The sequence below is a fragment of the Tiliqua scincoides genome, chromosome 5 (genome assembly GCF_035046505.1).
Source record: "Tiliqua scincoides isolate rTilSci1 chromosome 5, rTilSci1.hap2, whole genome shotgun sequence".
Classification (NCBI taxonomy): Eukaryota; Metazoa; Chordata; class Lepidosauria; order Squamata; family Scincidae; genus Tiliqua; species Tiliqua scincoides.
In genome coordinates, this window is record NC_089825.1 from 73,629,583 (window position 1) to 73,646,285 (window position 16,703).

Here is a 16,703-nt window from a genome sequence, read left to right on the forward strand (position 1 = left end):
AAGACAGCCTGGTAGACATCGCAATTGAAGCCCAAGGGACCACTAGTCTGCTTCCCCATGCTGAGCAGTCTCTTGAGATTGGTTTGGGTTTTCCTTCAGCTCTTGCTTACCTAAAGGCAGACACAGGATCCCTACTCCTGCTCTGTGTCCCACACTATTCCTGCCAGCCATAGCCTAACGGGCTAACACACCCCAGGAGAACAGTCTGCAGTAGGCAGAAAAAAAAACCCACTCCCAGGCCAGAAAACCTTGTTTTCACTACAAATCAAACTTCCTCATCTGTAAACACATAAATACACCTCTTTAAACTGTATAACTTACTATTTCAGGATTAGCAGACAATCTGAAGCTGAGAGTCAGCCTCCTGGGAGCAGGCAAGGAGGACAAGTTCCTGCTTTCAGCTTTCTTGCTGTTCACCCACCAGCTATCACATTACAACAGATTTCTCATCCAAATACATTACACTGCTGTTGCGATAGAGGCCAAAGTTGTTAGGATACATTATTTTGAATTCAGGAAAAACTGGATTCTTGCATGGTTTCTATTGGAGAGTAAAGATTTCTGCAGTTCAAAGTTTATCTGAAAGTGTTCAGGGCAAAGTTCAGAATTCATGTCACCGTGACTTGAAAATGACAAGGCAAAACAAAAAGAAAAGAGAAAGGGGGGAGCAACTAAATCCAAAGAGTACTCTTTTCAATGTTTCACTGTGACCCAGCCATAGAACATTATTCCATATAACAATTCACATTTGTAAGTTTGTCTTTCTGCTTGTTCAGGTTTTTTTTTTCCACCTCAATGGCTTTGCTTATCTAGGTGGGATCAGTGTTACGGGGAGACAGCCTCTGAGAGGAATTTCATCAGGGGGTACAAAGTTTCTTTTGGGCCCCTTCCCAAAGTGGGAGGGGAGGGATGAAACTGAGCAGGGAGAGGACTGCAACAGCGGGGGCAGTGAAGGGGCAAAACATGGCTGGGGGAGGGTGGTTAGCTGGAAAAGTCTCCAGAGCCCAGGTCTACCCTCCGGGAAGACTTGGCCTCCTGGTTGGCCTTGCTGCTCTCCATAAGGCCTACTGAGATTCCAGAAAATGTTGGGCTATCAAAACTCACTTCTGTGAAAGCTGTAGTCCCACAGCTCTGTCCCTGAGCTCCTATACACTCCTTGGTACCAACATACCAAGCCAAAGAGCTACTGTAGCAGACCAGTTTTCTCCCAGATTTTACACTTCCATAGATACTTGAGTATAAGTCAATCTCACAGATAAGTCAAAGGCTGGTTATGCACCAGAAATCATGGAATTTTCTATGACCCTCAAATAAGTGGGGGGGGGGGTTTAAACTTCGGGGTGTGTGAAATTCTTTGAAAATGATTTCCCAGGAATTGTCCTCAGGCAACAGCAAAAAGCCAAAAAGGAAACAAGCATTAGACCTTCTTCTCCATGCAGGAAGGGAGATGAAGGTGCTTATGGGGTTGTAGACTTTCTGAGAAGTACAGTGTCACACTCCATAACAGCAGCCCTCAAACATACTACAATTCCCATAAGTGCTTTCACTTCTCTTCCTATTTGGAGAAGCTGAAATGGCTCCCTTGTTTTGCTTGCTTTCTGTTGCTGCCTCAGAACAATTACCGGTAAGTGAAATTGCTCCTTTCCCTCCACTCCCTGCATTCTGCTTCTACCTCCCCACCTCAACCAAGCAGCTGCTCCTAGAAGCAGCTGCACTGACCAGTGTGTAAGTCATCCCATGTTTCCAGGGTCAATTTTAAGACACAGGTTTTTTGATTTATACATTACATACAGTATGTATGCATTCCTTGGCCTGGTGCATGTGATCTGTATTGCTGCCACATAGCCCACAGTAATGTCCCCAGCTTGCCTTGTGGGAGGCCGGGTCAGAGCTGGTGCAGTGTCAGTAGTGTTAGAGCTGCAAAGTAAGGACTGCTATCCCATCCAAGCAACAAGTCTGGGTGAGATCTGTAAATGAAAGATCCCAGGAAATTTCCATGCCCTGTCCTTTGCTCCTAGGCCTCCTTTCTGATCCTAGGCTCAATTTATACCCCACACACCCCTCTCATGGGACCTGCACTAGGAAGCTCAGCTGAGTGGGCATGTAATAGTCTGAGTTTGTTCTGCACATGACCTTGCTCCTATTGGAAATCCCCCTGAATGCCTCTTCACCATAGGAGCTATGAGGACAAAACCATAGCAAGACTATCTATGCAACCAGGCTTTTAGCAGCCATTCCATTTGCCATCTCTGGCTTTCACACTTGCTGTACAGGTGGAGCCTGTATTTATTTATCCTATTTAGTTCCATTCTGTGACTCGATTAACAGATTAATCACAGATTAACAGCACGATTAACAAAAACATGTTGTGCTAAATGCCATAGAGTTAGGCAAACACACTGCAGCCTGACACTTTAGGATGGAAGGAAACTGAGGCAGCTGTTCTCAGTCCCATCCCTTTCACAGGTGGGATGCTGAGCTTGCTTGGGATGCCTCGTCCTCTGTGTCCCAGGCAGCCTCCCAACAGCACTGCAGGTTCTCCTCCTCCTCGCTGTTGCCGCTCCTGCAGCCTTCCCTGGCCACTGCCATCATGGAAGCTCCTCTGCCCCAGAGCATTCTGCGACTCACAGTCTGGCTCTCTGCTCACACTCACTTGTCTCTCCAAGACTTCCCAAGGCTTGCTTGGGAAGGCTTGCTGGAGCAGGAGAGTCTGCATCATGGGGGATTTGGCAAACACTCCCTGGTTTTTTTTAAAGCAATCGCCTCTCCTCCCCCTCCTGCTCAGTACTCTGCCCTCCCCGTTGCCAGCTGTCCTGCTTCTTTCACAGGTGGGATGTTGAGCTTTCAAGAGTCCACCTCTATGCATTTCTACTCAGAAGTAAGCCCCATTCTAGTCAATGGGGCTTACTCCCAGGAAAGTGTGGAGAGAATTGTAGGCTAAATCTCGTGCTTTGCTTGCTAGAAAGGCTTGCTTGTGTCAGTGATAGCCTGCACCATCTGAGGGGGGGGGGAATTCAGCAAACACTCCCTGGGTTTTTTAAAGCAATCCCCTCTGTTGCTAACTGCACTTGCCCCTGTGTGTGTGAGTGAGTGAAAGAGCAAGCGAGCTCCACCTTGCTGTACATGTCCTGGCTACAGAGGTTTTTGGTCCCCCCCCCTTCCCCTCTTCAGCCTCTTTGCTGGCTCAGGGGCTTCAGGAGTGTTACTGTTCCTTTGCAAGGGGAACCTCTTCCAGGGCTATTTTCCTGCCTGGGCGAGGCAGAGCCTTTTTGCAGTGTTTTGGGTTGCCTGGAAACCAATCGCAGGGCAAAGGTGTATGTGACTTTCAGTACCCTCACCCCATTTTCATTGAGACAAATCTGCAGATAAAAAATAGATAAATAGGCTGCACCTGTATTACAAATTTACTGCACAATTGCAACTGTCTGACAAGCAGATGCTGTGCATTCCAAATACTTGTTCTCATTTGCTGTAGGCATTACTCAGGGAAGTATGTGCCTTGCAGTATTGCCATTAAAACAAGTTGGTGGGTATAACAGCAGTTATCAAAGAAAATAAATTATTTCTAAAGAATGTGTTGAGAGGAGACAGTGAAGCATCCATCCAGCCACCCTGGTGGGTTTTGGAAAAGAGACAGTAACTACCCTGCACAGCAGACTTGGAACCCAAACCTATGGATGTCTACTCAGAAGTAAGTCCCATTAAAGTCAGTGGGGCTTACTTCTATGTAAGTGTAAATAGGATTGCAGCCTTAAAGAACTGTAAGTGCTGAATGGGAATAGAGTATCATCAGCATGTGTAATATCTGAATAGACAATTGAGAGCAAGTGCAGGACTGGGGAGAAGTTGCCCTCTAATGGTGAAGATTAATGTTTAATCTTTTTTATATATTACCTTAACTGGGTATTTCATTCTGTTGGTTTTATTGAGTTCTTGTTTTAAACTCCAATCCCAATCCTTTACAGCGCTGATGCAGCCATGCCAAAGGAGTATGCACTGCATCCTGTAGTGGGGGGGGAGGGGCAGTCACAGAGGTCACATTTGTTCCCTTACTCTGGAGCTACATTGCTGCTGCATCAGTGTTAGAAAACTGGTTAGGACTGAACTGTTATCCTAACAGTTAGGATAACTGCCCAAGTTGTAGAGACAGGAACCTAGAAACCATTTTTTAGCTGTCAGTGCCTTCTTTTCTACTGCTCCAAGCATTAATCATGACTATGTGACAGCAAAAGCAGAAACTGCTTCTACTAATAAAGGCAGCCCAGAGAGCAAGGAGGCTAGCCTGAAAAGCCAGTGACAGCTTCGGAAGTAAAGAACAGCAGTGTAGCTGAGGGAAAGGTGGGCAGAGTGGGGCAGGGAAGCCAGGATCCTAGACTTCTCTTAGAGCACGAACAGGCATATCACCAGCAGAAGCACTCTGTTGTGTTTCAAAGTTAGCTGAAAGGAAGCATCAGGCTCAGCAGGAGTCAAACTGAGACATTTGTAATCCTAACCACACTTTCCTGAGAGTAAGCCCCATTGAACAAAATAGGACTTACATCTGAGTAGAACTGGTTAGGATTGTGCCCTAAGGGCGCAATCCTGACCCAAGGATGGGCTGGCACAAGTCACTTGTGCCAACCCAGGAGAGTCACAAATGTGCATGTTTGCGCCTCCTTGTGAGTTGGCTGGGCTGGCACATGGACACGTGCCAGCCTGCTGAGGCTGAATCCAGCCTTTGCACCAACTCAGGGAAGGAGTCTTGCTTCTGCCAAGCTCAGCCAATGCAAGGCTAGGGTAGGCTGGAGGGGAGCATATGGCAGGGCTGGAACCTGGCAGTTATCCAGATCCCAACCCCTGTTCCCAAGCAGCACAGAGTGGCTTCAAACCCTCAGGAGGTGCTGCAAGTCCAGAGACCCATTGGGGCTGTGGTGGCTTACTCAGGGGTAAGGGAATTTCCCCTTACCTCTGGCTGAGGCACTTTGGCACCCTAACGTGCCCTGGATACAGCGCAGGCCTGGCCTTCCTGTTCCAACGCAAGATAGGTTTGCGCTGTTAAAAACAAGTTTCACTTTACCAACCTCTAAAGCCTCTGTTTTTATCCCTTTTACTATGGTAGTTGAGGGTAACCGCCTTCCGGAGCATTTGTTTAGCTCCATGTTCATTGGATCAGGACCATTCTGGTGGCCTGGCATACCCCTTTGCAGTGGACTGAGGCATGGTTGCTTACTCTTTGGAAAACGTTCATGTGCGGCTCAGTTTCACTTTCCATAGGGCTCCATACATTTTCCTTGTCAGCTATCAGCTTGTCAGTTCTGCAACCCACCAAAAAGGGTTGTGACCCATTAGTGAGTCCTGACCCACAATTTGGGAACCACTGGCCTAGGGGCATATGTTAAAGTGGCCTAGGTCATTGTCTTTATTGAGAGATAGTATGTTGCTTGTATTACATTACATCATATTACATCACATCTACAACTCTGTTGAAATTTATTTGAGAGTAAATCCTACTGAACACAGACAGGGTAGACATACAGAGGCTAGCAGTCTAAGGGTGCAATCCTAACCCCTTATGTCAGTGCTTTCCAGCACTGACATAAGGGCAATGAAGCTCTGAGGGAAGGGAACAAGCATTCCCTTACTTTGAGGAGGCCTCCGTGAGTGCCACCCAACTGCAGGATGCAGCACACATCCCATTGGCACCACTATGCCAGTGCTGGAAAGCACTGACATAAGGGGTTAGGATTGCGCCCTAATAAGGGGTATTGCGCCCCATAAGGAGTTAGGATTGTGCCCTTTTATATTTATCTGAGATTTTTAAATTTCATTTTTCAGTTTTTATACATTTGATTTAAACTATTGCAACCCAATACAAAAGTTCAGAATGGCGTGAGCTAGATTATTAAATGAAGTACTGTATAAGTTCCAAAATAGGAATAAGCAGCAGCACTAGAAAACACTCCAATAAAGACATTTAAAGTTGATCATTTTTGTTATCCAGGTTTAGTGGGACGTATTTTTGCGGTGTGCGGCTATGGTAGGTGTCATGTCAAGCTCCTGCACATCAAAAGTGTATCACTGCACCACTGATGAAGAGACACAAAGCTGAGAATTCTGTCACAACTATAAAACTGAAGAAATGTAGAGAGATCTGCTCAGATCCAAGAATGGTCTGTGCTTGCTTTGCTGGCATTCCGTGTTTTCCCACCCAGTCTCAAGTAATCTCCACATAAGAGGAAGAAAGTGACAAGGCAGAACCAAACTACTGTACGTTACACACAAACACACACATAATGGGAGCTGGATGGCTCTATTTTAGGTTGAAAAGGTTATTTTGAGAAGAAACAATAGTTGTGTGAGGGCCCAATCCCATTCAATTTTCCAGTGCTGATGCAGCTGTGCCAATGGGGTGTGTGCAGCATCCGGGGGGGGGGCAGTCACAGAGGTCTTCTCAAAAGAAAGGAACATTTGTTTTCTTGACTCGGGTGCATTGTGGCTGCATTGGTGCTGGGAATTTGGATAGGTTTGGGCTATGAATGTGTGTGCAGGTGCTTAACCTTTTCTTCATCCACCATATCCCCACTTCAGATCACAAACATACTGCCACCCACACACACAGTGATGTTTCTCCCTATGTTTTTTCAGGCATGTTTGCCTCTGGGATTTCCATTCGGAATGCAAGAGTGGAACTCTTCATTTTCTCAGCATAATCCTCATCAAATCTCTCATTCTGAGCCACCGTGAAATGATTCTTCCAGTCACCTGAAATTCCTGTGCAGAAGAAAACCAGCAATCACCAGCTGAACTTTTAATACTTTTGGTTTGTTCTACAGGTAACTGTCAATGCTATAGTCAGTCTAGCATAGAGTTTTGCATTCTCAACAGCATTGAAATCAAAGCCTTACATGTAGTAATTTACATGTATGAAGTTACTACATATACTATGTGTTACTTTGTTATTACAATAGCACATTATATTGATGGAGTTTCTGGACAATTGCACTTCCTAGGATTTCAAATAATTTCTAATTTCATGGCTCTTAGGAATAGTTTCAAAAAGTGACAGACATGAAAAAACACAGCAGAATTTAGAACAAAAGAATCCAAAACTTGTAGCAGTTTTATATTGCCTTATTTTTAAACAACCTCCATAATTTCTATGGGTCCCAACATATGATTTTTGAAATGCAGAGTGTTGCAAGGCTATGCTGTACACGAGAGAGTCTAACCTTTCCTCATGAAGGGTGACACACTGTGGTCCATTTCAGCAGTTGAAATCATCTTATAGTTGGAAGTGGGATTCTTCTGCATCTCCTGGAATGATGTGTGGTGAAGGATCCTTTGAACTATCTCCTCTGTCACCTCCTTTTCCAGAAACTGAAGCACTCTCTGCAATTCACGTCTGGGATCCTACAGAGGGAAAGACAATCTCATCTGAACTGGCATCCTTTCGAGTAGTGTGCAGAAAATTATTTCTTTATATACCTTCTCTGCCCCAGGAATCAGGGCTAGAATGACTAGTCATTTCACAGCCAAGGGAACTTCCTGCATGCCCCCAGTGTGCACAGGCAGAAAAAATTCCTTTTCCACACCTCTTTCATGTCTTCATAGAAGAGATACAGTAGAGGGAGGTTCCTTCTCTTCTCCCACCAGCCTTTTACATGGTCATACCAGGATCCAAATGCCACTGCACAGAGCAAAAAATGAGATAAATATATATATTTTTCAACAGAGCTTACAAATATGTATAACTAGAAGACATACAAACATAAATGGTCCCATCAAACAAGGCTACACTCCTATGCATACTTACTTGGAAATTAGTTTTATCCATTTCTTCTGAGTACACACACACAGGATAAAGCGGCACAACATAGGTTTAGTAGAATGCAAAAGGAACTCCCCACTTCCTTCAATCTTGCACTTGCTAATAATAAGTATTTATACAGTACTATGCTTTCTGAGAGCTGCTCTTGAGATATTTCAGATAAATGACTAGAGTTGGATAATAGGCATTTGGGGGTCATTCACACACTTGGGTTTTTCCTGCATTACATACACAGGAGCCTCCCATTATCACTCACAGCCCAGACATTCTCTCCTATGACATTGCTTCTGTTATGGAAATATCACACTATGGCTCTCCTGCATGGCTGTATTTTGAACTGCAACTTGAGTACAAAAGCAAATTTATTTCAAAATATTATTGTTCCATGTCATGACACTCAGGCTTAATTTGTCTTCAGATTTGAATTTCTCTGGTTGTCTCAGCTGTAGTCAGGAAACTTTTCTCCAGCTGTGCTGAAAGACTGTTAATGGCTGTGTCCTGCTTACTGGGAACACTGAGGGCATCTCCACACTTGTTTAATAGACATTTCTCCTTTTGAGGGAATGCTGAGAATGTTCATTCTCTTGGAAAGGGAGGGAAGAGCAAGGGCTGTGGATCTCTAACAGAGAATGTTTAGGGTCACAGTATCCAAGATTTCTGTGGTCCTAACAGTGGGTCTGGCCCACTCACATCTTGAGTGTGACAGGGGGAAGAGAGAAGGTGATTTTAGGCTACAATCCTATGCACACTTTCTTAGGAATAAGCCCCATTTAACAAATTGAACTTACTTCTGAATAGAGGAGACATGCTATATGTGTGTCAAAGAGGGGAGCTGAAACTTCCCCAACTCAGTCTTTCTTCAGCAAGTTCATTTCTGATTCCAGAGTCTGGCTGGTGGGAAAAGGTCCTTGAGGTGTTAATTCACAGCCAGAATGGGAATCTTTGCTCACATGCCCCTTTTGTGCTCTAAATCCACATGATTTTTATATTTGATTAGGGCGGACTTCCATTTAAAGGCAGATATACTGATGGCACATCTAGTTTTGCTCTCTCAGCAGCTCATAGACTATAAACCCCAAGATTTTGGGGGGGGGAGGGGAGCCAGAGCAGTTAAAGTGCTATAAAACTTTGTTTTACTTGGATCAGGAGAATTAGTGATTCTTGAGTCAGGAACACTATGTGAGCCCTGATTAAAAAACAAATTATCCTCCTAAATTCTACCTTTTCCTTCCACAAATTTCTCCAGGAACTCAGCCCAGGTGCCTGGTTCTGGGTGCATCTTTGCCATCTGGTAGAAATGGTAATAAGAGACAGCCACATCCTTGGCATTTCTGGCCACATAGATTGTCTGTAGGAAAGAAAGTGGAATGTTGTGGATTCATCTATGCTGCAGGCTAATGAGCATTTTAAAAAATTCTGCCAAGTGTCCATTTCAAAAATGGTTCCTTTCCTTAAAAGTTTCAAATGTAAAAGGATGACTAAAAATAGAAATAACACAAGGCATGAGCTTTATGTCTTCTGTCTTCTTTAAAACTTGGAATGAAATTATGGTTTTAATTTTCTATACAGGGCTGATGCTATTCCTCAGAAAACTTTATTTCACACACATTTCAAGCTATCACCTCTTTTTGCACCCCAAGGTGGATCTTTCCTCTCCACAACGCATTTAGATATGGAAAAGGGAAAATCTTACTCTTATCTGAATGTGTTTTTAAATACATGACATTTTCCCAGGGCTGATTTCTTTCCAGAATATTGGATACTTGGGGAGGAGAGCACAGCGCCATGGTTGTGCAATACTCTTGATATTTGTTTTTTAATTTTGTGAGCCATTTTGATTGTTTTTAAGTAGAATAACAAATAGTAATAATATCCTCTCTCCATGTGGGGAGGGATGCACACAATTCAGTGTGCGGGTATGTGTAGGGAAACTTTTTGACGTTTAGTTTTCTTCATAACGTGAATTTTGGATCTGCTGTGTGTATGAGGTTAAGATCATGGCACCTTCCCTGCATTACTCAAAATAACTTATATGAGGTAAATTAAAAAATTGTAGTGTAAACTTTGCATAGCATATGACACACCTACATGAACATCCTTTTAGATATGTGAGAATCCTCAAGGGGTAAGCAACAGAAAACAACCAAAATAATAACATAAGCAGCATGAAGTGTTGATATGCAGATACTTTGGTCTGCATATTTTAATTTTAAATATAAAATTAAAAAAAGAAAAAAGAAAAGGATCAAAACAAACTTTATTGGAATAATCTTTAAATATGCAGCAAAAGGGTGAGGGAAGATGGAGAGGGGATTGAAATATGCTTGAGATTGAAAACTGAAGAGAAATGGGAGAAGGAAGTGAACACATGGGACAGTTAACTGGACCATACAAAATGACAAATTAGGACTGAGCCAATCCCTCTACCCCCCCACGACTGCAACCCTGTTCACAGTCTGTGAATGGGCAGCTCATTTTGGTGATGGTTCGAAAGTGGTCTGGGAACAGGAGTGAAGTTCACCCATGTAAGGCAGAAAAGGAGAACATCCTCTCATTGCAGAGTCAATCAGAGATATGTTCTCTTTCCACACTGCAGCAATTTCATTGCTCATCCTCCAGTGACAACCACAAGAGAGGGAGCATTACTCAGTTGAAATGTGGAGACACTCCCCCTCTTTATACTGTTAAATAGTCGTTCTAGAAGAAAGATCTACTTTCTTTCTCACCATTCAATTAAACAAAACAAAGAATGAAGCAACTGGAGAGATTGCTCTCTCAGGACAAATAATTGTGCAAAAACAAGCACTAGTCTCTATGACATTTTCTAATGAAAGGTAGAGTTGTTTACCTTGCAGTTGCTTTTCTCAAAGGACTCAGGAAGAAGTTGCACGGGGAGGTGAGTCTTAACTAATCGAGGAGAAGGCATCATGTCCAATTGTTCTACACCTGGAAAACACATGTAGGAAAGAAATTAAAGAAAAAGCAGAGACGTTTGGAACGCAATTTATTTTCTGGCCTGATCAGGTCCTGCCACTGGATTCTCATAGAATGATTTTATGGATCTTAGACTGATCTTATGCATTTGCCAGGATATGATGGATTCTGTTTCATTTACAAAGACGAACATCACAAACCGTTTTCATCATGCATACCTAGAGGCCATCTGGAGCCTCAAAAATATCTAGAACCCACCAAATTCCAATTATTTTCTAAACCAGAATTGTCTAGAATTATGAGTTTGTTCAAAGATTTCTTGAATCTTGAAGGTTCTGTTTCAACTAACAGTTATCAATTAGGTTATTTTGCAGTTGCAAGCCAGATGCCTTCCCACTGTCCTCAGAATTGATTGCTAAAATGAATATATACTTTTATATACTTTTGAGGAACTGTGTATCTCCAATTTGAATCAAGAAAGAAAAACCTCTGTGTCCCAAAGTGTGGGAAATACTCATCAATAAAGGGGAAAAAAGTTTTATCTTTTCATTTGTGCACATGGTAAAGGCCTTACCATTTGACATTCCTGGTATGATCAGCTCCATGAAAGGTACACGATTAAAAATAGCATCTCGCTTACACTGTTCCACATTCCCATCATTATAAATCATGTCCACAATTTCACTTATCCAAGTAGTGCCTGAAGATGTAAGATGAGTGCAGTTAGATTAACAGCCCAGTCCTATGGTTCCCAGCACCTGGAGGAACAGTTACACCAAAATAGTGACAACTGTAACCCCTTCCCCCAGTCTGCACTGGCTATTTTGCCGGTGCAGACTTGAGAACTACTGTGTCAGGCTTTGCAGTCCGACACAGAGGATAGGATCCAGTGGAGGAGGCCACTGCTGATTCCAGCCACTCCTGCCTCCGCCCTCTGCCCACCCCTGTTCCGCCCACCCCTGTTCCACCCTTCCCCCTGCCCTGGAATGCCTCCCCCCTGCCCAAACACTTGCACTGCCCACTGGCAGTGCTACTCACTCCTGGCTGGCATTCTCCCAGTGCTGGGCCTGGCACTGACATTCCCTCCTCCTGCAGTGCTGTAAATGTGCTTTATGGCATGCTTGAGACACTTAGCACCAGCACTGGAGCTCAGGGACAATGCTAAGGGACAACAAGATTGGGTTCTAACTAGCACCAGAGCAATTCATCATAACATATAAAACTGGTTTTATTTGTTTAAAATCAGCGTACAGTAGTCCCCTGTAGCTGCAGGTGATATGTTCCAAGATATACTGCGGATGCCCATTCTGAAGCTTCCCTGACATTTTAAACTGTGCTTCCTGCAAACTCACTTAACCATACTGCCCACAGAAATCACATTAGCATTCTGGTGGCAGCATCATAACTTACTGGCAACAAAAAATGGCTGCCCGAGTGCTAGGTGCAGTAAGTCCACAAAGTTAAATACCTCCAACATGTAAAAAGTCAAAAGTGCTTTTTTGAGAACCAGAGCAGGTAGGGCTGCCAACCCTCCAGAACTGGTCTCCAGAAATCAGCTTTGGCCTCCAGGTTACCCCTCTTACTTGAACATAACCCACAAACAACTATATGCAGACTAGAATGTTAAACTAACTTAAAGCAGCCACTTTGTCCCTAAGGGGCCATGACAAAATAACAATACATTTTAATAAGGGAATGTTACCAACAGCCCAATCTTATGCAGGACTGGGCTGACAGTATGACATTATGATCATTTTGACAACAGAAGTGATGCACAGCACTCCTTCAGTGGCAGCATGACAGCTCCACTACCAGATCCTGATATACCCATTGGACCAGGACTAGGGGTATAACTGGGCAGGAAGGGGGGAGGAATGGGGACATGGAGGTGACAGAAAGGGTGGATCTGACAGCAGTGGCATGCACTGGATCCTATCCCCTCAGTTGAAAAATCCACCCCTTTTTTCTCCATGGACATACATCACTGGAAATGGTGACATACGTTTTGAGGATACACACAGACAACCCCAGAGCTTACTGAAAGTAAGTAAAAATGTCTTATACATACCTCCCATTTGCACAGACCCCCCCTCCCCCCGGCTGGATGCAGTACATGCCTTTCTGGCTGCATTAGCAGGAGGGAGAGGAGAGGATTAGTTCATAAGTTCACTATTGGGCACAAACAGATGTTTCCCACTATCCTGAAACCAATTAAACCCACCATGTGCACATCATGCACTATCTAGAAAGGCCCTTGGCCATCAGCACCTGATTTTGGGTAAGTAGCAATAAGAAGATCATCTGGCCTGGCCTGAAAGGTCTCCACCTGGGCCCACTCCTCAGCAATGCTCCAGAACAGGGGTACACCGTGGACATCCACCAGTTGCCGTCTGAAGATGCTTTCTTTCACCTCCATCCTGCAGAAAGCAAGAGAAAGAAGTACAGTCTCCTTCTTTCTTACTTTCTCTATTGGATCTCCACAGTCATGTGTTACAGGTAGTTTTGAGATGTGTTCTTATTGTTACTCTTATTGTTACAAGATGTTCACTGTTGTTACTCATTACTAGTTTATTCATTTATTTTTATGTTCATACTTCTTTTGATCAAAATTATTTTCAAAGCAGTTTATGCAAAACAACAATGCAAAACAATCCCAGAGACCCTTCGCCCTAGGGTAATAGTGAAAGGCATAAGGCTGAAAATGGGCGCACAAAGTTCTCCCCCCCCTACCCTGAATGCAGCCTGCCATCCACTCAGACATAGTCTCTGGCTATGGCCATGTGGTTGCCGACCACTGCTCTAGTCTGGTTCAAGGCAGTCCTTCTGTGTTGATGAGTTCTAGTTCACAAACTGTAGTGTCTCTGTAGTAAATAGGACAACCACTTGATAGCAAACAGGACAACCACTGTATTCAATATATACTTTCTTTATAGACTTCTGTAATATAACAGGTCAAACCATAATGTCCAGAATGGTAGCTATGTTAATCTGTAACAGCAAAAACAAAAAAAGGTCTTGTTGCACCTTAAAACTAACAAATGGTTTCCACTTTCATGGACAACAGTTTACTTCATTAAATGCATATAATGAAATGGATTATTCCTTAAGGTGCCACAAAACCGAGTTGTCTAAAACTCAGAAACACATTAGCACAGGCATTTCTCTTTTGCTGTTCGTGGAAGATAAGGGCTGGAAAACAGGCCAGTAGATGTTTTCATGAGGAGAAGTGTCTTCCAAAATGAGATGGGCTTTCAAAAGTAAAGCATCGTGAGGATTTTTTGGTTTTTCAAATCAAAACTACACCCTATTTATGAAATCCTTTGTCCACATTATCTGCAATAATTATGCCTCATAGAGAAGAAAAGAACATTATAGCGTGGAAATCTCCAGCCCCTGCACATTTGATCAGGTGTGTATAATCGCCTCCAGACTAATGTGGAGGCTCAATCTGTAGTGGCTTAAGGTTCCTTGGTAATGGCAGGTTACTCAAATTTCCATTGACATCATTGTTTTCTTAATAACAGTGGGAGGCCCTTGGAGATTACACACTCCAGAAACCGGGCATTAGTGAAGCTGCTATGCCATGCCAAGTTTTCCATTAATAACCCTTGTTTTACAACAGTGTAATGTGTGAACTCTGTGTGAGGGCCATTGCATAAATTATGCAAGCAGATTCAGAACTGCAGCTTATCCAAGTATACTGAGAAGGAGGATTTTGGTAGGCAATGTGTTAATCTTGAATTGGTTGGAAACAACAAGGGCTTAATTAAAATGTCTCTTGGGCAGGGAAACAAGCAGCTACACAGGGCTTCTTTCTAACCTTTTGTTGTGTCTTTGTGATGCTCAATAGCTCTACCAGAGGGGTTTATCTGTTATGAGAAGAGTTGTGTCACCTAATGCTGTTGCTCAACTGGAGCAAACTGGAGCATTAGCAGAATGTGAGTTAACCAGCCATCATCATCACCATTGCCTTGCTCTCTATAAACTTATTTTGGGGGAGGGGTGCTGTTATTATTTTGCAAGAAGCAGCTTATCGGTCATAAGCCCCATTAACTCCCATTTTGCTGTATGTTATTGTAAGTACAGCAAAATGGGAGTTAATGTGGTGAGTGGATAAAGTGTTGGCTTTAAACTGGAGAGACTCTGCTTGAAGCATCCACATGGCCAAAAGGGTTACTGAACAGTCATGGGCCAATCACAATGTCTCAGCCTCGCCTACCTTACTGGGGACACATATGCTCCTGATCTACTTGGAATAAAGGGCACAGAATGTAGTGATTTAAGTCAAGATATGCCTTATTTCAGCCAGCCGACAAGAAAAGTTTCCATAATGTTTAACTCTGTCAATATGTTTTGTTAAAGATTTGAGCCTGAAAAAATGTCATTGTTTTTCCTGACTACAAATGGGCAACTGTGAACAGAGAGATTCAGATCTGCAATTCTCAAGCCTCTTACTGTAACAATATCAATTTATTATCTTGAGCAAGTGGCATTCAGACCTAGAGACAGAAATAATTCACTGACACTGTGTTTCAATTGGTGAGTTATCAATTGCTTGGGAAGGCTGTGTGTTGATTATGTCGATTTTTGTTGTCACATCACCCATACCCATACCCACCCATACCCATAAGGACCCCATACCTCCAGATAACCCTCACCAACACATGTTGGTGAGGACATTACTACATTAACCTACATTACTGCACAAAACAGTATCCTGAACCTAAAACTGCTTGTTCAAATATTCCACAGATCAACTAAAATATAGAAGCAGAATTCTGTACATCAAAAAGTTATAAACAGGAATATCCCCCTTAAATCAAAATCTGTTTTGGGGTTCGTCATCAACTGAAAGTAGTGATTGCTCTGAAGATGCTTTAATTAGCTCTTAGTAAATAAACAGAACCAGCTGTTTTCACCACAGAGCAAGCATCTTTATCTGTCATTAGTTTAGGATGCAATCCTAACCCACTTTGCAGCACCCACATAAGGGTAATACAGCTCTGAGGGAAGGGAACAAGCATTCCCTTACTTTGAGGAGGCCTCCGTGAGTGCCCCCCAACTGCAGTATGCAGCACACGTCCCATTGGCACCGCTATGCCAGTGCTGGAAAGTGGGTTAGGATTTGGACATTAGACTCATGCATACAGTCTTTATGCTATAAAGCTATAGAACTTACTGTATATTCCACAGTCAGTAGCCGATGTGAAGCTGAGATTCAGCCTCCTTGGAGCAGTTGGGGAGGAGCTCCTGTGTTCACCCTCCTGGCTGTTTGCTAACCAGCTATCAAATTACACAGATTTCTCCTCTGAAAAGGTTTCACTGCTACTGTGGTACAGTTCAAAGTTGTTAGGATAAGTCAGCTTGAATAGAGGAAAAACTATTTACTTTTTATTGGTGAGTAAAGATTTCGGCAATATAACATTGTTATATTAAAACATGTTAATATAGAGTTAAAAACATAGTTCAAAGTCCATATCACCATGCAGTGGTGTTCCAAGGTCATATATAACTTTGTAACTTCATATCAGTGGTGTAGTTAAAGATTTTGCAGCCTTGGGCTGAGCTCATTTTGATGTCTTCCCAGGAGTAGAGCTCAAGACAATTGCCCTACCGGTCCCCTAGCAACGCCAATTCGTATATAAAATCATACCAATAAACATGGTTCTCTTGCAGGCTACTACAGCCAGTGCTAGCCAAATCACAGCTGCAAACGGGGCCAACCCAGCAGGCACTGCAGACACTACCCTGCAGCCTGACACTGGGGGCCACTGCTCCAGACACCCTCTCATATGCCACTGCCACCATGTCTCCAAAGTGAGAAGGTAAAATATTTTTTTTTTTAATTACAGGAATCCAAAGAGTAATCTTTTCAAAGTTTCACAGGGCCCAGAAATGGAACATTTTTCAATATAACTATTTGCATTTGTAAGCCTGTCTCTCTGCTTAAGAACATAAGAAC

The 16,703-nt window shown here is 43.2% G+C and overlaps 1 protein-coding gene across 1 annotated transcript; it reads right to left on the reverse strand.

Moving 5' to 3' along the window:
- Window positions 1–6,610: 6,610 nt before the first annotated feature.
- On the reverse strand, window positions 6,611–16,004 carry LOC136652276 (sulfotransferase 1 family member D1-like). The gene is made up of 8 exons (XM_066629204.1): window positions 15,921–16,004; window positions 13,010–13,158; window positions 11,316–11,441; window positions 10,656–10,753; window positions 9,029–9,155; window positions 7,572–7,666; window positions 7,209–7,389; window positions 6,611–6,750 (listed from the first exon to the last, which is right to left on the reverse strand). Exons 2-8 carry the CDS (start codon window positions 13,155–13,157, stop codon window positions 6,611–6,613), a joined length of 915 nt encoding a protein of 304 aa, XP_066485301.1. The 5' UTR covers window position 13,158; window positions 15,921–16,004.
- Between the last annotated feature and the right edge of the window lie 699 nt (window positions 16,005–16,703).

Coding starts and splice junctions, on each gene's coding strand:
- LOC136652276 (XM_066629204.1), bottom strand. CDS start 13,157: ATGGAGGTGAAAGAAAGCATCTTCAGACGGCAACTGGTGGATGTCCAC. Junction 11,442..13,009: donor TGCTACTTACCCAAAATCAG/GTGCTGATGGCC, acceptor TTACATCTTCAG/GCACTACTTGGATAAGTGAA. Junction 9,156..10,655: donor TTGAGAAAAGCAACTGCAAG/GTAAACAACTCT, acceptor TCTTTCCTACAG/ACAATCTATGTGGCCAGAAA.